The sequence below is a fragment of the Phoenix dactylifera genome, unplaced genomic scaffold (genome assembly GCF_009389715.1).
Source record: "Phoenix dactylifera cultivar Barhee BC4 unplaced genomic scaffold, palm_55x_up_171113_PBpolish2nd_filt_p 000343F, whole genome shotgun sequence".
Taxonomy (NCBI): Eukaryota; Viridiplantae; Streptophyta; class Magnoliopsida; order Arecales; family Arecaceae; genus Phoenix; species Phoenix dactylifera.
The window spans coordinates 513,149-536,594 of NW_024067803.1; the positions used below are offsets into that span (position 1 = coordinate 513,149).

The 23,446-nt window shown below is 40.9% G+C and overlaps 3 protein-coding genes across 3 annotated transcripts; 2 read left to right on the top strand and 1 right to left on the bottom strand.

Annotated features, from left to right (window-relative positions):
• Positions 1 to 931: 931 nt before the first annotated feature.
• LOC103711420 (60S ribosomal protein L19-3) lies at positions 932 to 4,592 on the top strand. Its single transcript, XM_039118387.1, has 5 exons — positions 932 to 1,144; positions 2,702 to 2,824; positions 2,901 to 3,214; positions 4,088 to 4,137; positions 4,236 to 4,592. The coding sequence occupies exons 1-5, from the start codon at positions 1,033 to 1,035 to the stop codon at positions 4,258 to 4,260; spliced, it is 624 nt and encodes a 207-aa protein (XP_038974315.1). The 5' UTR covers positions 932 to 1,032; the 3' UTR covers positions 4,261 to 4,592.
• Positions 4,593 to 6,724: 2,132 nt separating this feature from the next.
• LOC103711419 (putative pentatricopeptide repeat-containing protein At5g43820) lies at positions 6,725 to 15,582 on the top strand. Its single transcript, XM_008797554.4, has 4 exons — positions 6,725 to 8,522; positions 13,149 to 13,203; positions 14,451 to 14,585; positions 14,687 to 15,582. The coding sequence occupies exon 1, from the start codon at positions 6,820 to 6,822 to the stop codon at positions 8,485 to 8,487; it is 1,668 nt and encodes a 555-aa protein (XP_008795776.1). The 5' UTR covers positions 6,725 to 6,819; the 3' UTR covers positions 8,488 to 8,522; positions 13,149 to 13,203; positions 14,451 to 14,585; positions 14,687 to 15,582.
• Positions 15,583 to 16,174: 592 nt separating this feature from the next.
• LOC120105699 lies at positions 16,175 to 17,029 on the bottom strand. The gene is made up of 2 exons (XM_039118388.1): positions 16,901 to 17,029; positions 16,175 to 16,827 (listed from the first exon to the last, which is right to left on the bottom strand). Exons 1-2 carry the CDS (start codon positions 16,982 to 16,984, stop codon positions 16,387 to 16,389), a joined length of 525 nt encoding a protein of 174 aa, XP_038974316.1. The 5' UTR covers positions 16,985 to 17,029; the 3' UTR covers positions 16,175 to 16,386.
• Positions 17,030 to 23,446: the final 6,417 nt, after the last annotated feature.

Consider the following 23,446-nt stretch of genomic DNA (forward strand, 5'->3'; position numbering starts at 1 on the left):
TCTCCCTCTATCTCTTAGGAGGATAAAATAAATAAAAAATAAACAAAATAAAATAAAGGCTCACATTCTAAACCTTCTTTCTGAAGACTAAACGGGCATCTCTATTGGCCAAACCACCCGCACATGCTATTGCTATAACAATCTAGAATCTCACTCAAAAAGATTAGTCAAAAGGTATTTTTTTGGGTTCACGCCTGCATGGTTTCTCACATACTTCCCTCGTTTAAGACCTGACGTCCTTGTCGGACTAAGAGTTCAAATCCATTTAAATCTAATCACAAATACCACGATTGTTCTGCAGTCAACCCCAATGAATCCTTGCTATCGCTACAACAATCTAGAACCTCACTCAAAAAGATTAGTCAAAAGGTATTTTCTTGGGTTCATGCCTGCATGGTTCCTCATATACTTTCCCCATTTAAGCCCTGACGTCCTTGTCGGGCTAAAAGTTCAAATCCATTCAAATCTAATCACAAATACCACGATTGTCCCGTAGTCAATCCCAATGAATCCTTGCTGCAGTGTCCCCTAATCTACATAGGTTATGGGCCGAGTCTGTTTTGATGCCATTTGTAAACAACCGAGAACCTCATCCAAAAAGACTAGCTGGAAAGTATTTTTTTTAGGTTCTATGATCCTACATAAGTACCCAAGATTTATCCAGCAAAATAACCGATGTGGGACTAAACACACGTCTGCACGGTTCTTCACAGTTGTCCCCCTCTCTCTCTCTCTCTCTCTCTCTTAAAAAGATAAAATAAATAAAAATAAAATAAAGACTACCATTCTAAAGCTTCGTTAACAAGAATAAATGGGCCCGGGCCTGTGCTTGAGCGACGCAATGAAAGAGCCGGAGTCAACCCATTTTTTGTAGTCCATTAATCGGACCATCAAAGTTGCGGCCCAAATAACCTAGGGCAAGGGTCTCCAACCCTAGCGCACCGTCCCCCGCGTATAAAACCCCCACTCCATCGCCGCATTTCCCCAATCCCTCCTCTCCTCAGAGGTAACACAGCAAGAGACAGGAGAGCGATGGTGTCGCTCAAACTCCAAAAGCGGCTCGCCTCCAGCGTTCTCAAGTGCGGGCGAGGGAAAGTTTGGTTGGATCCCAATGAAGTCAACGAAATCTCCATGGCCAATTCTCGTAAGCTCTTTGCCTTCTTCTAGGAGTAGGGTTAGGGCTAGGGCTTAAGAGACGATCCCTCGATCTGAGATGATCGCGGATGCTTGATGTGGATATTTTTGTTGTTTTGTTGTTGTTGTCGATGGTGATGATGATGGATCTGTGTATGTTTTTGTCCTTGTATTTGCTTCAATTACGCTTATGATGAATGGATTTGCTTGATTTTTTGGTTTCTAGGTGCAGTTGTAGGCTAAAATAAGTAAATCTGATGTTGTTTGATGTTGAGGCTAGGTCCCTTTTGATTTCGATGCCGGTTAAGGGATCAGGGGTTTTGAGTGTTCTTTACTGATTGCTTTGTTTTGATTACTGGGTATATACGTTTTCGTTTCTCAACGTCGTTATTCGGTAAAAAACAAGTGTTTTGATATCGTTTATATGTAAGCACACTAGAAAAGAAGTGTTTTACTGTTATGTGAGAAACTTCTTTTCGTTGGGTAAGGCTGAGGTGGGCACAGCGGGATCCTATGCATAGGTGTTTACTAGGAAGTTGAATATTGAAAGATTAAATAGTATTATCATTGTTTCAACTAAATGATGGGTGGAATTGAAAAGGCATGGATTTTTTAGCTGAAATGATGTGGCACCGTAGTTAGTGTAGTAGTTCTATCTTCCCCCTTCTTTGCCTTACCTGCCGCCAAGGGATGACTCATTTGATTGACTTAGTTAACACACATGGTGGCATGTTGTTATGTGCTTTACTGGGGTTCGAACATTCATGGTGCCATGTGAATGATAGGCTCTATTGTTAGTGCTCGTTGGTTAATATGAACTTGAAGCTGTTCTGCAGATGACTGATGTTGTTTGCAGAAGGACTAAATTCTCATGTTTGAAAAACGTTCGTATCATTTAAGAGCCTTGAAACTGTTTTAGCTCAACCTTTTTTTATGCCAGCAGCTTTGTTCTATTTCTTAAGGTTTAGTAATATTTAACTTACCTTTGATTCCTTGAATTATGTCACATCACGTATCATGATCTTTATTTTTTTTTGCTACATATTATTTTCCATTTACATGCTTAATAATATTGTCAAGTGGGTAGTTAATATTTTCAAGATACATATTGACGCAGGAGGAAACTGTAAGTTAATATTCATGTTTTGTAGTACTACCTTACTCCTCTCTTGGAAACATATCAAAGTAAATTAGAAAATATTAAGCAATTATCATCTTCAATTGCCACATAGTTAATTTGGTTAATTGAATGTAAGGGTAAAATACTTATAGAAAATGAAAAAGTATGGTCTTTGTTGGGTTATTCTTTATGTCACAAACCCACAAATTGACCTGACAACCTAGAAATTAATTTTCATTACAACCGCATAAATTGGCTCAACAAGATAAAAGGAAACTCCATTCACTTGCCTATTTTTTTTGTCAAATGGTTTCTTTCCGAAGCTGTGGTTTTCCTAGATTTCTGGTCATGATTGCCATAATTTTTTGAATTAAAACTTTTTCCTGTTAATGAAATATTATTCGTTATTCACCATTGAAAATGCTGCTTTTTTGCTTTGAAATGCAGGCCAAAATATTAGAAAGTTGGTCAAGGATGGATTCATTATCAGGAAGCCCATGAAGATCCACTCTCGATCTCGTGCACGGCGAGCTTTGGAGGCCAAGAGGAAGGGACGCCACTCTGGATATGGTAAGTGATGGAAAAGTGCAAGCACATGTCTAGTTTCATTAATGTTTCTTTAGTTAATATTTTGTTAATTCTTCAGGTAAGCGCAGGGGTACTAGGGAGGCTAGGCTTCCTACCAAGATTCTGTGGATGAGGAGAATGCGAGTTTTGAGGCGTTTGCTTCGGAAGTATCGGGAATCAAAGAAGATTGACAAGCACATGTATCATGACATGTATATGAAAGTGAAAGGTAATGTCTTCAAGAACAAGAGGGTGCTTATGGAGAGTATTCACAAGTCCAAGGCTGAGAAGGCAAGAGAGAAGACTTTGTCTGACCAGTTTGAAGCCAAACGGGCCAAGAGTAAGGCAAGCAGAGAGAGGAAGTTTGCTAGGAGAGAGGAGCGCTTGGCTCAGGTGAGATGAAAATCACGTTAATTTGTGTCTTTATGAAGTCTGCATATCTGAATATTGAAATTTATGATCAAATGCGGTGTTTCTTTCATCTATAGGGGAAAAAGATGTTCCTGCCTTTTTCTTTTTTGTTGTTGAGCGGTACCTAGGATTTGAATCCTAAGGGTAAGCCCGTGAGGGTGAGATGCCAACCAACTCTACTGCCAGTTGTTGGCAGGGTTTCTGCTTGTTAGTTCACACAACTAGCTGCTCTAATTCTTTAGCAGCAAACAACTTGTATACTATGAACTTATTTTTTATTAACTTACAGTAAATGTCTCTCATTGGCTGAGGGGATCAGCACTTATTGGCTTGCTTAAGAACCATTTTTATAAACTTATTGTGCTAAACCGTTAATTTAGCTACATTGTTGGTATTCGATAGTGAAAGAAGTGAGTTAAGATTAAAGGTGATGATGAGGAACACTTTCCATGTCTCTCAGTTTTAGGTGAAAATTTTAATTGTAGAAATCTTTTTCGCAAAAGGTTTTCATATTGAACAAATACCTTTTGAAGTGTTGGTTTGAGAATAAGCTGTGGAAAAACCTGTTGAGTACTTATTTTCTCACCTACCAATCACCCTTGGTTGGTGACCTTAAGGAAGAATGCTATTTTGTGGATTTGGAATTTTTGCAGTCAGTGGTTGGATGCATGATAAGTCAATTATTTTTGTAACTCGGTAGCATTTGATCCATAGTGTAATATGTTGGGTTACTTGTAAGCTGATTTAGGTTCCTTTGAAAGAAGATTTGCATGCACCAAAAGCGAACATTTTTAATCAACCATTATTCTTAACATGATTGTGACTTCCACCTTTATTTGCCCATAATGTAAACAGGGTCCAGTTGAGCGAGCACCAGTAGCAGCACCAGTCTCTCAACCTGCAGAGTAAGAACTTTATATGCATTTTTTGTTTATAATTTGCTTCAGCCACTTCGAAGTATAACACTGAAGAATTGAGTGCTGACACTATGTCTCTGTTGTAGGGCACCTAAGAAAGCAAAGAAGTGAAGCTCAACTTCAACAGGTTATATGGTCTCATATGTAGTATCATCTAGAGAGGAGTTATCTGAAGTCTGAGCTAATGTCAATTTTCTGTTCATGAGAAATCAAGTGTCTCGGGATGCTTAAAAATATTACAAGACTTATTTGTAGTTTATTTCAAGTTTTTGTGTTTAGCAGTTCTGTTTAGTATTTGATCATTACAGCCATTTGGTTGTTTGTTTGATGACCATATGTTGATATGAATTTTTGGTTTCAAGTCACTTATCAGAATACTTTATTTGCCTTGAAATCAAAATGTTTGTCAATATAGCTGCTCAGCGTTGATATGCATATTTTCTGGTATCTGAATGGAGCAGCTTCATTTGAAGAAACCAAATTACTATTGCATGAAAATTCTTCAATCTGTATGTGCTGGATATTGTGGTCACTGAGTAAATCATTAGATTATGACTTGTTGGAAGGATCCCACGGCGCCAACATTTTGTTAGTTCGGTTAGGTTTAACTGTTCAAGTTCAGCATCTCTTGGGAATTTCCCTGCTATTGGCCTCACTCCAATTTTACTGATGAATCCCTGGTCATATTTTGTTGCATCTTTCAGTCCCTGTTGCATGAGTATATATAGTTCTTTGTATTATCCATACGTGAGCCATATTGTTCATGCCTGTACCAGCAGATCATGGAATGGAAGCTATTGGATATTCCTTTGTTCTTCAAGCTGTGATAATAGAATCATATTGTTCTGTCTCGGCTGTACCAGTCTTTAATGGTCGCTGTTCAAAGTTGAGACTGAAACCATAGGAACATCACTTCGCTTTCGGGCTGCTCTTCTAAAGCAGGAGACAAATGGTACTTTGAGCCAGGCAAACTACCAACATTCCCTCCTCGCAACAAGCCAGAGGATCTTTATTGACCTATACTTGAGTTTGACCCTGGCGGTTTTATTAAAATATGTGTAATCTAAGATCATCTTCAATATCTTTCCTATCCTCAATATCTTTCTTATCGTCTCACACGTTCTCTCTTCCCCGATATGTGTTAGTTTTAGCCTTTTACCAAACCATCATGTACATTTTACACCCTTATTTCGAAAAGTAATGCTATGGGATTAGTTTCTCATTTTACCGAACCATCATGTACATTTTAGCCTTCCCTGATATCTCATTGCTGTTTTTTTTTTATACAACGCTTGTCATACCGTATAGCAGAAGTTGCATCTCATGATATTAGTTTGATTTTGGGGAGATTTCTCGTGCAGCGTACCCATGTTAATAGATCTGTATACATATCTGTGACCATAGGAAGGCCATAGACTATTTTTCGCTTTCGATTGAGATTTTAATAAAGTACCGTCAATCTATCACCATATAATCCATTAACAAGGGTACTATGCTCATGATCATAAAAAAAAATAAAAATAAAAGTACTATATTTCTCAGTGTTTATACGTTATAGATCCCATGTCAATACAAATCCCTCTAATTAAGATTCTACTTCCAACCACTAAATCAAAATTAAAATGAATGTGGTCAAAATTTTGCATGTACCATTCTTCAGCCAACCTGCATGGGGTACAACTGATTGCATACAGCCTGGACATGGTAGTTCGTGGAACACCCTGCACTAAATTCGAATTAATCCCAGCAATCAACTTCGCCTTTACTCCCAATTTCGGATTTGGTAGAAATAGACGTTCTTATCGTTATGATTTCTAACTTATCCACAACCCTTACACTGCGTACGGAGTTATACGTAGTAGATCTCCCTAGGGATAAAAGATATAGGGTTGAAGAAAGAGCCAAAAAGAATCTTTCATGTATAATCATGCATAATCTTGAATATTATCAGTTCCGGTACGTAGATCAAATGATACAATACAAGCAAAAATTTCTAAATTCATGGAGATATAGAACAATATATAAGTAATCATGCTTGCATATCTATCATTTGAGCTGAAGCACTAGCCTCGAAAAGCCACAAGGCCTCAAAATCCCAAACTAAGTAAAATATGCTTTGCCTGGTAGGCTCCTATGTACACTATATGAGTTACAAGGGCTTAGACTAAATTTCAACTAGTCTCGGCAACCAGCCTGACGGTACTAGTTCAAATTTGGTTTAAACACTTATTACGTATAACGACCATAAAATATTAATATCTATGTTCAAGGCTATCCAGATGACTTGTTTACTAGACGCTTATACGCAATATGTACTCTATGTAGGGTGTTATATGTAAGAGTCCTTAGACTGAGCTTGAGCTAGTCTTGACAAGCGGCCTTGCTAGGCGTGGCAATTTAGTTTGAGCAATTATTTTACATATAACCCCTTTACATAATAATATTTTCGTAAAGCGGCTGTCTCGATAGATCTTCACAGATGTTTAGCCTCGGCAAGCCCGACGACGAAACTAGTTCAGATATTTTACCTTTCACCTCCACAGACTTTTAACATTTCTAATTAAGCAGTTGTTTGGAAGGACTTCCGCAGCGGTTGGACGCTCTCTGACTATCTATTACCGGGGCGCTATCAGCTGAGGGACTGCGACCGATCTCTCTTCTCCTCCTCCCATGGCGTTTCGAAACTTAAGATTTCTAGGGTTTCTCCGCCCTCTCCATGCAACCAGGTACCCTCTCTCTCCCTCTTCCTCCGCTCGATTTCTCTCCATAGATCTCCTCGAGGAGGCTTCGAGTGCCCTCGAACCATCGCGTGCCACGGTCTCCGAGCGATTCGTCCTCGAAGAGCTCTCCGATCTCCTCCCGATCGACCTTAAACCCTCGAATCCTCGCGCTTTTGCGGCGAATCCAGCTCGAGAATCGACCCCAACATGGGTTGGGGATCGCCTCCTCTCGGCTGATGAGAAGCTCAGAGGGGTTTTCCTTCAGAAGCTCAGAGGGAAATCCGCTGTCGAATCCGCCCTGTCATCGGCCGGTGTTGATGTCACGGCGGATGTCTTCGTAAATGTATTGAATAGGGGAAATTTAGGAGGTGCGGCGATGGTTTTGTTCTTTAATTGGGCAGTAGAGCAGCCAAATATGTCATCTTGCGTTGAAACCTATAATGTAATGCTGAAGGCGTTGGGAAGAAGAAAATTTTTCGAGTTTATGGAAGAAATATTGGTTCAGATGAAGAACAATGGGATCGAACCCAATTCGGAAACTTTAGAGATCGTAATGGATTGCTTTGTGAGGGCTCGACAAGTTTTTAAAGCAGTTAAATTTTTCAATAGATTGGAAGAGATTGGAGCTAAATCTGATTCGGAGTCACTCCATATACTGGTTAAGTGTCTCTGTCGTCGGTCTCATGCCAAGGTTGCTAGCTCTTTATTTAACAGAATGAAAGGAAAATTACCCTCCGATAACATGTCATATAATGAAATTATCGGTGGATGGGCCAAGTTTGGTAGAGTTGACAAAATAGAGAGTTATTGGATAATGATGATGGCTGAAGGATTGAACCCTGATACAGTTACATATAGTCACCTTATTGAGGCATTAGGAAGAGCTGGCCAGACTGATGATGCTGTTCATGTCTTTGAGAAGATGGAGGAGAATGGTTGTGCTCCAGATACCATGGCTTATAATGCGATGATTTCTAATTTTATTTCAGTTGGAGATTTGGATAAGTGTATTCAATACTACAAGGATATGTCTGAAAAGAATTGTCTGCCAGATATTCATACATATAACAAATTGATTAGTGCTTTCCTGAAAGTTAGAAGGGTGGCAGATGCTCTTGAAATGTTTGATGAGATGTTGAACCAAGGAATTCTCCCTAATACTGGCATGATTACTGATTTCATCGAGCCTTTGTGTAGTTTTGGGCCTCCTCATGCTGCTATGATGATTTATAAAAAGAGTAAAAAAGTAGGTTGTAAATTGTCAATGAAAGCTTATAAGCTTTTGCTGATGAGGCTTTCAAGGTTCGGTAAATGCGGGATGGTGCTGAAGATCTGGGAGGAGATGCAAGAGAGTGGTTATGCTTCTGATAAGGAGGTTTATGAGTATATCATCAATGGACTTTGCAATATAGGGCAGGTTGACAATGCTGTGCTTGTGGTGGAGGAGTCACTGCAAAAAGGCTTTTGTCTTGGAAAGGTTGTTTGTAGCAAACTGAACAGCAAATTGCTGGAGATGAATAAGGTGGAGACTGCATACAAGCTCTTTCTGAAGGTCAAAGATGCACGAGTTAATGCAAATGCACAGAGCTTTTGGCGTGCTAATGGGTGGCACTTTTGAGCTTGGCGTCCAATTCTACTTTTTCCTCTGCAGTTGTAAGTAATGATTTTTCTCATTAGATGTAAAGTAGTGTTTTACTATCCTCTAAAATTTTAGCTGCTTATATTGGCTATGATAGTTATGTCTCTTTAGTGATAGCTGCCTCAGGCATGTTAGAATGCAGAACCGAATCAGTTCATGGAATGCTTCTTTTGGCTAGTTGATGGTCATATAGTATTTCATCAGGGAATTTGTTTATGGAATAAAGTTAGACCATATTTTTCTAGTTGCCAAGACAGTTGACAAATCAATAGCCAAGAGATAGTTCAGAGTTCAGAATTTATTGGGACAATAATTAGCAATTTAGGTTAGTGCATTATGTTAAGAGGCTCATCTATTCATGCTCTATGTTTCTGTATTCATTATCCTTGCATTTTATCTTTCAGTGTATGTTCTAGAAGTAAGCTGTGGATGTGTGCAGGATTCTAAATACAAGTCATTGTAAATACGTCACTGAATTCTTGAATTATTTGAGTCATATTTGAACTTAGCTAACAATTCTAGTTATCATAAGATTTGATACATCCTCCAAGTTTTGATTGATTAATTGATAAGGGAAGGTTCAGCTGTAGCTACATTCAGATAGGTCAAATTAGAAAGAGAAATATATGAAGAGCAAATTTCTTTTATTAGAATTTACTTTGTGATTAAGAAAACACGTCCTAAGAGTGTTGAATTTGGATGTTATTTTACTTGCTAATATCGCTTTCTTTTTCATTTCTTTTCATATGCCAGCTTTGAGGAGATATCCATATGTCATCAAAGTGCTAAAGTCATGATACTATACAAGGAAAGCTTGTCACTTTTTATCTGCTTGAATGAGAACTGTGTGTGTATTTTGTATTGAAATGACTCTGCATCACCATCATAATGCAATAATTTTTGTGATTTTTATTAGTTACTATATCTGTAATTACATTTGAACCTGATCTTGTCTTTTACTGATTTATTTGACATTGATTCATCTGCTTCTTTCAAGATGTGTGATTTTTTTTAATATATTTAGCTATCTCTTTAATGTGGTCTAACCCCTAGGATTTTAAATGAGGCATCAAGTTGGTACTCTATGTTTAGTTCTCTAGATGACTAATTGTCTTGTTAGGTGTCATTTTGTTTTCAGATCGGACTTCTTGGACTTCTTATTTATATTCCCTTTTCTTCCTTGTTTCTTTCTTTTTTCTTTTGATTCAGGCAGGTTTTAGTTTGGAAGTCAAAGTAGGACAGTCAGGAGCAGTTGTTTGGCTAGTTGGCAACTGCATAGGTGTTCTTGAGGACTAGATTTGATTAAGAGGGCTGTAGGCTGGCCATTGCAGCAAGCCTTTGTGGACTATCTGGGAAATTCTTCTCCTATTCTGACTAGCAATAGTGTTAATTCTTTTATTGGTTATAGGCTATGGAAATCTTATTACAGTCACCATAGTTGTGTTATAGAGCAAATTAACTGTCTTTGAGGGCTTAAAGAAAATCCAAAATTTGTAACCTTATATAAGTTAAAAGGGAAACCACTTTGAGCTCAAATCTCCTGGTTTGTCCGCCCTGTCCTTTGTAAGCAAGGAAGGTGGTACTTGTAGCAAGAGTGATTTACTTATAACCTGAAGATCAGTAAGGTTTCAGCTAGTTATACAATAATTTTCGCATCAGCTCTTGTACTTTTCTTCTTATGTTGAGTTATGGTACCGCATGCATTTATCCTATGGATTAATCTACTGAGACTTATATTCTTGACTTGGTCATGTCTTTCTCCTTCGCACAACATAAAAATTATGTATTACACTGTTATTTTGCATATTATGTATTCTACCTAGAAAACACTTAATCTACTAGATTATATTGTGGGTTGAAACTCTCTCTCTCTCTCTCTCTCTAACTCTAACTTGGCCAATAGGTGAATGCCATATAGGAGCTTACATAAATCCTTAAATTTGTTACAGGTTATCTGCTTAATTTGCTGTGTTAAATATAAAGTCTTAGGCATGACACTTTTTAAATGATAAAATGGTGCACTGAGTATTATTATATCAATGTAATACATGCATTATAGATGTCATGATTGTGCCTGTTTGGTTGACGGTCATTGACCAGTAGTGTGAAATGTTAATGTTGTTTGGCAACTTGTTTATGCCATCTTAGGTAGCTAGTATTTATTTTATTTGATCACTGATGAATGCTTATAATGTGAAAATTGTTCTTTCTAAATTATATAATCTACCATTTCAACACTTTCACAGCAAAGTTGGTTCTATATCATTTCCTTGATTACTTCTGCTGATGTTGCCACTTGCCAGCTTGCTATTATTTCTATAGTATTTGAATTCTGACAAAAGTAGAGGTGATCAAAACCCGGGTCGGGCCGGGCTCGGGCCAGGCTCCACAGCAGAAATTAGGCCCGATGGCTATGCCCAGACCCGGCCCGGCCCGACTGTCGGGCTTAAATTTTTGTCCAGGCCCGACCCGACCCGACCTTATAAATCTGGTCCCAGGCCCGACCCGACAGGCCCGACCGGATAGGCCCGACCCGACAGGCCCGACCCGACCTCCCTCCCTCTCTCCCGCTCCCCCCCCCCACCTCTCCCTCTCCGAGTTCCGACTCGGAACTTCCGAGCTCTCCCGCTCCCCCCCCTACCTCTCCCTCTCCGAGTCGGGCTCTCGGCGAAGGAAGGGGGGGCGGCTCTCGGCGAGGGAAGGGGGGGCGGCGGCTCTCGGCGAAGGAAGGGGGGGCGCCGGCTCTCAGCGAAGGGAAGGGGGGGCGGCGGCTCTCGGCGAAGGAAGGGGGGGCGCCGGCTCTCAGCGAAGGAAGGGGGGCGGCGGCTCTCAGCGAAGGGAAGGGGGGGCGGCGGCTCTCGGCGAAGGAAGGGGGGGCGCCGGCTCTCAGCGAAGGAAGGGGGGCGGCGGCTCTCAGCCAGGGAAGGGGGGCGGCGGCTCTCAGCGACGGGAAGGGGGGGCGGCGGCTCTCAGCGAAGGGAAGGGGGGGCGGCGGCTCTCGGCGAAGGAAGGGGGGCGGCGGCTCTCAGCGAAGGGAAGGGGGGGCGGCGGCTCTCGGCGAAGGAAGGGGGGGCGCCGGCTCTCGGCGAAGGAAGGGGGGCGGCGGCGGCTCTCAGCGACGGAAAGGGGGGGGGTTTGGGGGAGGGGGGGTTGGGTGGGGGGGTTGGTCGCGGCGGCTCTCAGCGAGGGGAGGGGAGGGTTTAGGATTTAGTTTTAGTTTTAGGGTTTATTTTTTTTTAAAAAATATTATCAGTATTTTATAGTCGGGCCGGGCCGAATCGGGCTTTTTTTTTAAGTGTCCAGGCCCGGCCCGATTTTTTTGGTCGGGCCGCTTTTCCTGCCCAGGCCCGACCAACGGGCCCTTTTTCAATGCCCAAGCCCGAAAAATTTCGGGCCGGGCCGGGCGGGCTGGGCGGGCCAGAAGGCCCGTGATCACCTCTAGACAAAAGTAATTTGGTGATTCTTCACATGTTATCTGTAGCTATTCACTATTTCATAATAAGATAGTATTTGTATTAAACTTATAACTTTTTATGCACGTATGCGTTATATCTAAATATAATTCTATTAATTTGGAATTGCTAAGTGCTTTTCTCAAGCAGATCATATCCTAGAAATATCACTGCCTTTCTTTATCCAGCGAGCTATTTTAATAGAAGCTTTGAGAAAAGACCTGTTGGATTATAATTTTTAATTCATTCTCAACCTTTTGCCGTTATACATGGCACCAGTATAAGCTAGAGGTAGTCTAATCTGGGTCTACATTGAGCGGTATAGCATGCCTTATCTTTCAGTTTCTCATAACAAATACAGTTGGAATCATCACGACCAGACGCAGCCTTCTAGTAATTGATGTTCATGATATCTTCATCGAGAGGAGAAAAACATGAGTTCTTTTATTATATGCTTGCATCCTCATATTTTTGCTATTAGCTGTCGTACTTTACTGGTAAAGGTACCGAGTTATCACTCTGCTGCATTCCTGTACCATTTGCCTTATCATTGCATTTTGTGGAATGAGACCTATGACTGTACTGCCATAATATAAGCCCAAACTAGTTTTAAGATATCATAGGCATAGTCTTGCTTAAGTGTGCTAGTACAACACTGCTGTCATTGCTATGAAGTTCGTTTATGGCATGACTTCAACAAGAAAATTTGTCTATCAGCTCTTTTTGGACTACTCTGTCGGGTTCTCTCCTTGCCAAATGTATGCAGTCCAAGCCAGTTAAAAAAGGTGATATGTTGAAACCTTGTCATGGTGGTTTTGCTGAACAAGTCTGTCTTGCTCCGCACTTGATATCACTCCTCTTCTTGAATTAACTAAGCATATTGTAGAAGCCAAAATAAGTTGTGTACTATATTCCTTTGTTATAGTATCTGGTGTTGCAGTGAACAGTAACCAACATGCCTTATATCAAATGTGTGGTGTGATTGAGTACATCTTATACATTCTATTGAAATGATGGGCCACATTTTAAATGGTTTCAGTTTGTTGTACTTGCCTATGTGTTAGGTTGACATCAATAGAAGTCCATTCTTAGTTTTATTCTCTTTTAGTTTATATAGATAGTAATGATGCAAGTATTTTCCGCTCAGATCTTGTTTGCTGATTTTAAGAACTCGTTTGAATCATACAGAGTATGCGGTGATTATGCGAACATTTGGAGTGCCACTTGAAACTCATTTTTGGAGGTGAGTTTTGATGTACATGGAAGCTTGCATTGTGTTGCAGTCCTCTCTTTCTTTCTTTTCATCATTATAATTATTTAATCAATTTTGTTTATCAAAGTCAATGCTTTGATCCAAAGTACATGGTAACCAACAATACACACCTCTGAGGCTCCTTACTTCTAGACAGCTTGGATTTCAAATTAATAGTACTGTGTGACTGTAGCAGTTATTTCTGTGGCTGTTAAGAGAGCACAGAAAGTTTTGAGAACCTTTAATTTCATGTAACAGATAAATAGGAGTCTTACTGTTGCACTCAGCCTCTTCCTCCATCCATTTAAGACAGATTCTAGGAGATCGAACTTTGTCTACAGAAGAATTTTTTATACTTTTATCTAGATCATGCATTCCAAACTGATATTGGTCTGGCATAAAAAAAATAAATATTTTTCTGTGATTAGTTGATTTATACCTCTTTTTTGCAATCAAGATAAAAAGGTTAATTTCAGCAATATATAGTTGTAACAATATTATTTTTCTCTGACTTATTAAATAAATAAAAGATCATTGACTTTTGTTTAACTCTCCGAGTCTACTTTTTTATATATATTTAGGGAAGCACACCTCCATGTTAACATCCCCTTAGTATGATGAGACAATGGCTATATAAATGAGTTTAGTTTAAACTGATTGAGTTTATTGAGATCAACTGCAACTTTGTCCACCATCATTATCACGTGTGACTTTCATTTCTCCTACTTTATCGTGTTGCTGCACTTAGTTGATTTTATTATCAAATATCATATTGATTTAGCTCTCCAAGCAATAATCTCAATTCATAGTGAATTTAGAGAAGTGATTGAATGCAATCTGCCTATCCTGCAGCAATGGTGATCTTATGCATATAGTGTTAACTTCTTTGTATCATGTTCATATTGCATTTAAATCCTTCCATTTTCCATTTTCCATATGCTCCAATTTGCACTGCTTCAGTTTGACATTATTAAGGAAGAAACAGCAATACTGCTAGTCATAGTTTGAAAACGTATATACACTATTACCATCTTCTATTAGTAGGCTTCTAACAGAATTATGGTCATGATGCCACCTTTACTTAATTGACGGTTCTACATGGCCATACTTTTGAACCATTACTTCATGTTATACACAGTGCCTTCATTTTTTGGGATCAGCCACCATCCTGCACTTACAGACATGCTTCTTTTATTACATGGTTTTCTAACACCAATTTTTTCTTTTTTCTAATTAAGTGGGAGGATTGTGCACCACTATGTCCCAATTGTGAATATTCTGGGGACAGTGCTAAATGAATGAGTGACTCGTGTACCTTCTTGCTGGAGTTTGGCTTTGATTCTGCATGATGAACTTATGTTACTTTTTTTAAGGTAAATGTTTGTTCTCTGTCTCATTATTCATAAGTACATTACTACGTCAAGCATTCTGGGCAGCTGCTATAATTTTTAAAGAGCTTGAATGAAACCTGCAGGAACTGCAACCTCCTTTGAAAATGTTGGTTCCTGTGTGGAAGGCCGTGTGACATGAACACTTTGCGGCTAATATAAGTTCTGGCACGCCAAGGGAGATTGATTATACATCATAAGTTAAATAGCAGTGTTATATCCAACATATTCCAAAGCAACTGCTGTTGCGTACGTAGACTAAGCATGTCATTCTGTGAACCAACTCGTATTCAGTGCAGCTTGCTTGATAGATAAAAAGGGAGGGTCGAACTCTTGAGAAACATGGTCCCTTTCAATGATCGCTGATAAGTTTAAGACGTCATGCAGTTTGGTTTGTCTTCAGTACTATAGTGCTGAAGCTGATAGTTCAGTAGTAATCTTAACTCTTTTTAACCCTCCTTCAGTTATGTATCCTATTTTTCTTTTTTCTTTCCCTTTTTTGTTTTAGAGAGAGAGAGAGAGAGAGAGAGGGTGACCCATGAATTCATTTCATGAGAGCCCAAGTTTTGTATCTTAATATCCTACTGAACTTGCATTAAGAAAAAAAAGGCAAAATGACATTTTTTTAATGATTCTGGGCAGCACGTCTATCCCCTTCAACATGCAAATGGTTTTGTTCTTCTCAGAAGGCCTCCCTCAAAATCAAGCTCAGTATGATTATCGAAGACTTCTTTCTTTCCCGTGAATCCTGTGAAGCATAGGCAAGCGCGTCTTTTTAAGCCCAGCATTGTGCCCACTCAATCACCCTGGAAGCATTAAGCCTATTTTTTGCGATTACTGTAATGTATCCAACTCTTGCTTGCCTAGCCGTTGGATCACCAGTTCGGGATAAATCTTGCTTTGGAGCCTCGACCCTTTTAAGCTTCCAAATTTCCTGGTTTCTACTCAAATAGACAGAGTTAAAAAATTATATTATTCTATTTTATTAATTTTAAAAAAGTATATTATGAATATCAAAGATAGTAACGGGATTACAAACATTCAGAGATCGATGATTACGAATAAAACAGATTGAGTAATATAATAATCTATGAAGGCCTTTGCAAGAAGTTATTGTTAAAATAAGAGTAATTATTACTTATATTCACACCCCAAACACGAGACGATATGACTTCTCTCGAGGGCCAAGTCACGCGCCTGAAAAAGGCTCAAATCTAGTGACCTTTACAGAAGTCATCGTTCAAAAGCCTGCGCCGTTGACTCCACGGCAACTATTTTAATTGCAGTCCCAAATCCTGATCCAGCCGGGATTGCAACCCAACCCGAGTTCGCAAGGCCGCGCGTAATAAGAGCACACCAACCCGCTAAATGAAACGTTACTCCGTTAGTTATTCTCATTCGTGGTGGCCGGAGCTTGAACCTATCGCCATTACGAAAACTGAAACAGATCACTCAGAGATTCGAGAGAGTCGACGTTGGTTATTCTCATTCGTGGTGACCGGAGCTTGAACTCATCGCCGTTACCACAACCGAAACAGATCACTCAGAGATTCGAAAGAGACGCGGCGAGCAAATGGGAGAAGACACAGCGAAAGCAACTCGATAACTCAGAAAAATGTGGCGAAAAAAAGCTTCCCTTTTCGGTCTTTTAGACAAAAACCAAACCCCAATTATGAGGATATCAAGCCACGACCCACCAAAAAAAACAGAAAAACAGATAAAAAAGGAAAAACCAGAGAGAGAGAGAGAGAGAGAGAGAGAGAGAGAGATCGAACGGTGCCGGCACTCAGGTAACGAGGTAGATGGGCATCGGCGTCGGGGCGGCGGCGGAGGCGGAGAACCGGTGGCCGTCAACGACGTTAAGATCCCGGAGACTGAGATACGGGATCCCCGCCGCCCCGACCTCCGCCGCAGCCAGCGGCCCAGAGCTGGGCCGGCTGGTGCGGCACGGCGTGCTCGACCCCGCGCTCTCCGTCGCGTACACCGGTCCGGATACCTCCCGGTAAGGAGAGAAGTAGCTCTTCGGACGGCGGTAACCGGACCCAACGTCATCGTCTTCACCGGCCTTGGCGCGCTTCCAGAAGAAGAGGGCGGATTTCCACCACCAGCGGCGCTTCTTGCGGGACTTGGCCTCGTCCTTGGAGATGGGCTTCTGGAGCTTGAAGTGGAGCGCGTCCAGCGACCGCGCCTCGCTCCTCTTGCCGTGCTTCCGTGCCTCCTCTAACACCTTTAATTCAGGAAAAAAAAGAAAAGTGAGGGCTAGAATGAGGAGAAGAAAACGGAGCAGTTAGGCGATGAACCTGGAAGTAGCCGATCTGGGGATCGAAGCCGTAGTCGCTGTAATGCTGGGGCTCCGGCATTGGGAATATTGGGGATTTGCTCATCTTTTCTTCTTCTACTCTTCCTTTCCTTCTTTAGAGAGAAAGAAGAAGTGGAGGAAGCGGAAGGGCTCCTCAGCTCTTCTTATGTTCTCGAGGGGTGGGGGTCCCACGCCATGGGGAGATGGCCACGGGGATTCCAAAAACGCCCATGGTCGTTGGGCTTAATTGCTGAATGGCCAGAGCAAGTGTCCGTTGCCTCGTTCGTTTTGGTGGTCCCGCCGCATCGGAAGGTTGCCAGCTCGGAGTAATAAAAAAACAAAACTCTTATTAATCTTGCGATCTCCAAAAGTCCAAAATAGTTGGTTGATTGTAAGAACTGCTAAACACCATTCTCTCTAACCTAATGAACTACTAAAACCTAAATTTGTCTTTTATTATAGAAAATTTACTATGCCTCTTCTATTGGTTAACTTTGAAACAAAAGGTATCTAAAATTATTGAATTTTTTATCATTAAGAAACATGCTGCCAGATATGTCCAATTGCGTACCCATGTGATGCTTGACTCCTTAGTTAAATAGTTTAAGAGCGGGACTTTGAGAAGAAATCTGTACAAAAAAAGCTGAAAGAATAAGTTAATTAAGAAGCAGGACACAATACAAAGTTTTGACCATGCTTGCGTAGGGTATACTCCTAGGGCCCTTATTGTTAATCCAACTTTTAGTTTACAGGAAGGAAAATACTACCAATTAAGCATTTTGATTAGTTCGAGTAATCAGGCTTAATCTTTTATTGTATGACACGGGGTGGGAATCCATAGATCACTACTCCACTCTTTGTGCCATTCCTCCTCCATTATTACGGCATACGGCGGTGAGTCCGAGCCTAAGAAATCACTCACCTATCAAGGGGAACTTTTTTTTTTTTTTGCTAAAGCTCAAGGGGAACTTTGGTAATTGGCCTAACCGCTAAGGTCCGGAGAGGGCAGTGGCGTGAATTCGTTGAAGAGGGAATCATATCAGCTCCTACAAGCTCTACTGTCAGACAGCAGTGGCGTTTTTGCGGGTACCAAACACGATGCTCCCTCCATGATATATCCATGCATGCACTCCTTTTAATTCTCTTCTTTTGTATTTAACGTTTTCATAGGAACAGGCTGCCTCCACTTATGAGCAGAGGATGTCACGGTCCTGCTCTCGTGACCCTGTGCACCCGCAACCTCCAAAAAAAAATAAAAAAATTACATGATTATTATAAGATCTGTTGAAGAAAGACCAGACATACCACCCTTTTAGAACTCTTCCACCCATATAGATGGGACCCAATGCCTTTGTAATGATTTAAAGCAAAGAACACCTTGTGGGTTTGTTTCGAATAGGTCCCTTTTAGCATTTGAGAAAGGACATGACGGCCACCTTTTCATCACGTAGCCAACGAGCTTTCAGAGGCCGGGAACGTGAGATCATGTCGGCGAACCTCATGCTTCTGTCCTGCTCACCCCTCCAAAAAAAAAAAAAAAAAAAAAAACCGAAGTATTCGATGACGTGGCATATTCTCATTGGAAAAAAAACTCTGATATATAAAATTATTCGTGGGACCCAGGACCGGACAGCAGATCCGGGCACCGCTCTTTCCCTTTCGGCCGATATGATTTTGTTTCCATCCTCGGCCCATACCGGTACTCAGATCGCAGGCATGTGCGAGGTGCGTGCACGTCCGCTGCTCTCTCTTCCACCCCCTACCCGCACGGGCAGCGGGGACACGGAGCAGTGTTCATGGATGGACGGGACCACAACACTATGTGGGTGTCGTGCGGTCCAGATTGAATCCGTGTCGGTTTGCTTCTGTTTCTCGTGGCCCAACTGATCGTTCCCCGGACGGATGGATTGTGATGAGAGGAGTGCATGTTAGGCCAGGGATATTACTGGGCTAAAGATTGGGCTCAAGGTTTCGAGACTAATAACCAATAGGCCCAACCCTAATATTAAGTAAATTTAAAAAAAAAAAATCTGCATAGCTTTCAACGTGGCATGAGACGATTGGAGGGATTTACAAAGTATGAATGAATCAAGAGCTAGGATCCTCTCTACCTTGGAACGGACGTGGAGAGGCTTGCAATCACATGCGCCTGTGTCACTAGAGAGCAAAGAATGGACCGCGACTTACATAGGATGAGGCCTATGCAGTCACAAGTCATCATGCCTTGCATGAATGACCATTGTTGTGGGGACGGCGCTTTGGCCGGAGCCTCGCGCAACAGCATAGCCCACATTAAGCTAGTAGAGAAAGAAGATCACGTTCCTCCCGAGGTATTGTCCGCTTTGGGCGCTCCGGCCCGCGCGTCCAGCGCTGATGGGGGGAGACTGGTGCCCTCACGGGTTTGCCCTTCAAAAGGCGCCTCGAGAGGAAAGGATTTCCACCCCCCATTTAAGGCATGGAACCTTTCCGCTACTAGCCGATGTGGGACTAAATTCAAGGCCCCCTCCCCTCCCCACAACATAGCCCCCTCAGCGGGAAGGTTCCTTGCCGGTTTTTAACGCCGGGGGCCCCCACAGTCCTGAAGGGTAGTCAATGGAGGGAGGAGGCGCCCCTACCTGGCGCGCCATCTGTTGCGGGGACGGCGCTTTGGCCGGAGCCTCGCGCAACAGCATAGCCCACATTAAGCTAGCAGAGAAAGAGGACCACGTTCCTCCCGAGGTATTGTCCGCTTTGAGCGCTCCGGCCCGCGCGTCCAGCGCTGACAGGGGGAGACTGGTGCCCTCACGGGTTTGCCCTTCAAAAGGCGCCTCGAGAGGAAAGGATTTCCACCCCCCATTTAAGGCATAGAACATTTCCGCTACTAGCCGATGTGGGACTAAATTCAAGGCCCCCTCTCCTCCCCACAACAACCATGATTGTAGACTATATACTGGGAGAAATTATATCCTACATCATGCTGGAGATACACCATAAGGATAATCGGAGACAAGATGAATGAGCGGCAATCTGAGATGACCCCCATGATGAATAGAGTCTACTTGAACGAAAAATTTGATTGGCATGTTCCACCTGATGCAATTCAGGGTATTGTTTCGAAGACGATGGACCTCTCTGGTTCTGTCCCAAAATGAGAGGATTCTGACTTATGAAACAAATATGGTCACATGACAAAGCAACAGTTTATTTATGACATTTTGTACCAACCAAGGGTTGGTAGCTCGGCAGCATTCTGCTTTCAAGGTTGTCGGTGCGCCAAACGGTGAACCCCCTCCGCGGTTATTTCCGGAAGCACTCGGTATAAAGGGCTGTCATTTGGCTAGCTTGACCAGGACTGCATATATTTGGAATAGGATTATTAGGTGCGATGTTTTCTGTTATTAGCTCCTATAAAGCATGAAGCAAAATCGCAGACTAGAGTAGAAAAACTGCAGCATTTTTCACTAAATTACTGTTGTCCAAATAAGAAAATTTATTTTTGCATTTCGCATTTAGATTTAAATTTAAAGTCCATTGTTTTGTTGAGATGAAAAATGGAAATGCAAAGTAATGGCCCTTTTCTATTATGCAATGGTTACTATAATGACTAATAAGGAAGAAGGGAATATAAAAGCCTCCTGTTTAGTATAATGTGTCATAATAAAAAAGCTGCTGAAATGTAGCGGTTGTAATATTGTAGAAGGCCATTATTTTAAACTTCGACTGGGTTAAACTTGAACCATGTTGTGGTCAACCTAGAGGGAGTCCAACTTTAGAAACACATCTAGCAATCCAAATCCGAATGGTCCTAATATGGTATACATTTATCTGCTCGGCCTCAGCAACTAACTAAGGTGATGACATCGGCATCACCTGAGCCACCAACCATAGCAATCAATCGGGCTGCTGACCTCAACATTTGCCAACCTACACCAATTGTAACAAGCTATATGTCTTCAGCTCAAAGCACACTAAAGACGGTTAAAGCTCGTTAAAGACTCCACTATTTATGGGGCATGTTACTAGGCAGTTATAGTTCATCCTGTGTATTTGATATCACCGTATGATCTACATGGTTGAGATATGTGATGTGCATAACATGCGGACCATTGCTGATATTTAGAAATATCTTAGTGGAACAATTATTGCACAAGCTTGCTCCTTAATTATTTAAGAAAATATTTTGTTCCACCTAAAAGTTTCTTATACATTTTAGAACATGCAGAAAATTTTATTAATTAATATAGAAAATGTAAAAAAATTAATTATCTTTTACCAAGCTTTATTAACATGTGAAAAAAATCCTCAAAAGAAATGCATGCCGGTCAGCCTAATATTTGTTAATCATTTTAGGAAATGCAGATCTTATTAATTATTTCAAGAAATATAGAAACTCTTATTAGTTAATTTTGCCGAGCTCTATGTAAATTTAAAATATGAAAAAATTCTAAAAAATTATCTTCAATGGAACCGGCAATCAAAGCAATTGGAAGGATTAGAATGCCAGTTCGTGCCGCGGAGCGGTCATTAATTATAAAATACATTCCACTTATGATTATTTTTTATTCTATTTTTAAAAAATTATTTATTCCTCCACCGTATAGAATTACATTTCTATTTTCTATATCTCCCCGCGCATAGCGGGCCGATATCATTCTTGTGTTATACTATATGAAATGTTTAAGGAAAGTGATGATGAACTTGACAATAATTTCCTCCTGTATGGTGAGGAATTTGTCATTTTTGTCAACAGCCAGAAGATTCTTCAAGTCTATACCAAATCCTAAAAGATTTCTTTTTGATAAAGAATCCTAAAAGATATAGACCGCGATCTTCCTCTTACCATTTTAGGAATGTGATGATGAACTTGTCGTTTTATGTTCTCATGTATAACGTTTCAAATTCGATATCTGCTCAGATTTATGAGTCCGGCTTCCAAGTTCGGCTTACTAATTAATAGGAAAATTTCCTTGCGAATAACTGCAAGAGTCTCCAACTAGTAGCATCGCGATAAGCTTTATCTAAAATCCTTTCCACCAACCTATGATTCATTGTTTTCCACTCTCACTCTCCCTCCTTTTCATGTTTACCATATTTACTTTAAGCCTCATCAGCATATGAGTCATCTTGCCCTTTGTTAAGACATCCAGGCTGATATTTGGAATGGGAAAAAAAATCTCTATTCATATCTGTCTCATTGCACCAGGATGGCGAGGTTAGCCCAAACGCCCAGTAACACAAAATCCAGGCCCATGAGTGAGTACAACTCATGGTAAGACCTATAACAATTTATCTGTTCGACGGTTGAAAAAAATCTAATCCAAATGATCATAGAGTGCTTTTGTCCAGTGTTTGCATGATACGGTTCCAAAGGCAATTCTAACTGATGTATTCATAAACAAATATCCAAGTTCTTTAACTTGGGAAAGGCTACTAGTCGCTTGGCATGGTAAAAGTGGGTGGGATAGAACATAGGAAAGCTAGTCCAGCAAGTAAGCTTGATTTGTGCCCGGACCAATAAAAATGTGATGTATCTTCTTTTGAGCTATGATGACATTGCATCATGAGCTGCTCATGTCAAGACCTAATTTTTATATTACCATCTATTTTAGCACTTTCAAACTGCCCATGAATTCAACAATAGATGAAAAGAGGAGACATAGCTGGAGGAGAAAAGATGATAGTGAGAGGAGGATTTGTTGTTTCGAGGAGTAGCGTCGTGAAAGCAGAGCGAGGGTGTGGTTATCCAGCTGTGGGGAAAATAGAGGGTCACTTACCGTAATAATGACCGACATAGAGTTGGGGCACAACTCCAGTGACACTAGGAGAGAAGGGAGGGGTGGATCTCGGCTGAGAAGGTAGGCGAGATGATGATAATGGCAAAGTAAGAGAACAGATAAATAAAATTAATTCAATAAAGTGTTTGTTGCCGGCGGTTTCGATCTCGCCCATAATCCTAACCATGGGTAAGAGCTGCTAGGTGGCGGTTTTGCGCCAACCCTAGCCATTCCGCACTGGCCTTGCCCTGGTAGAGGATCACAATTGTGGCACCTCCTATGACATTGGCTAGGTTGATCTGATAGAGCTAGTTTAGTTAGACCAGTTCTCAAGTTCTCCCCTTCTTAAAAAAAATTTCGTCCTTTGAACGAACCTAGACCGAGAAACAGTTGAACGTACTTAGCTCAAATCTTATCACATTCTTGGTAGGAGTTATTTTAAGAAATGCATGATCTCCCACTTGAATTCCAGATCTCGCCCTAATATCGATCACATGATCAACATTAGTATGAAAACTAGATTAAGATCTATTTACATATGAAAAAATAGTTAGCTGAAGCTTTTGTCATATCTAAGGTTAAGAAATAGGTTAACAAGATTAGCATTAACAAAATGATTGAAAATGAATTTGAGTTTGAAATTACGATGTAGATTTAAATGCTTGTTCAATCAAGAATTGACTAGGATCAATAATAAAATGCTAAATCTTCATAGCAAGGTAGATTATTAAAAGCGATTGCTTGGAGTAGAGCTTGGAAGTGAAATGGGTTTGACATATACATCATGATGGATC

Excerpts from the sequence above, each read along its gene's own strand:
- LOC103711419 (XM_008797554.4), top strand. The coding sequence starts at position 6,820 with ATGGCGTTTCGAAACTTAAGATTTCTAGGGTTTCTCCGCCCTCTCCAT.
- LOC103711420 (XM_039118387.1), top strand. The coding sequence starts at position 1,033 with ATGGTGTCGCTCAAACTCCAAAAGCGGCTCGCCTCCAGCGTTCTCAAG. Across the intron at positions 1,145-2,701 it reads AATCTCCATGGCCAATTCTC|GCCAAAATATTAGAAAGTTG; the intron begins GTAAGCTCTTTG and ends TTTGAAATGCAG. Across the intron at positions 4,138-4,235 it reads CCAGTCTCTCAACCTGCAGA|GGCACCTAAGAAAGCAAAGA; the intron begins GTAAGAACTTTA and ends TCTCTGTTGTAG.
- LOC120105699 (XM_039118388.1), bottom strand. The coding sequence starts at position 16,984 with ATGAGCAAATCCCCAATATTCCCAATGCCGGAGCCCCAGCATTACAGC. Across the intron at positions 16,828-16,900 it reads CCCAGATCGGCTACTTCCAG|GTGTTAGAGGAGGCACGGAA; the intron begins GTTCATCGCCTA and ends CCTGAATTAAAG.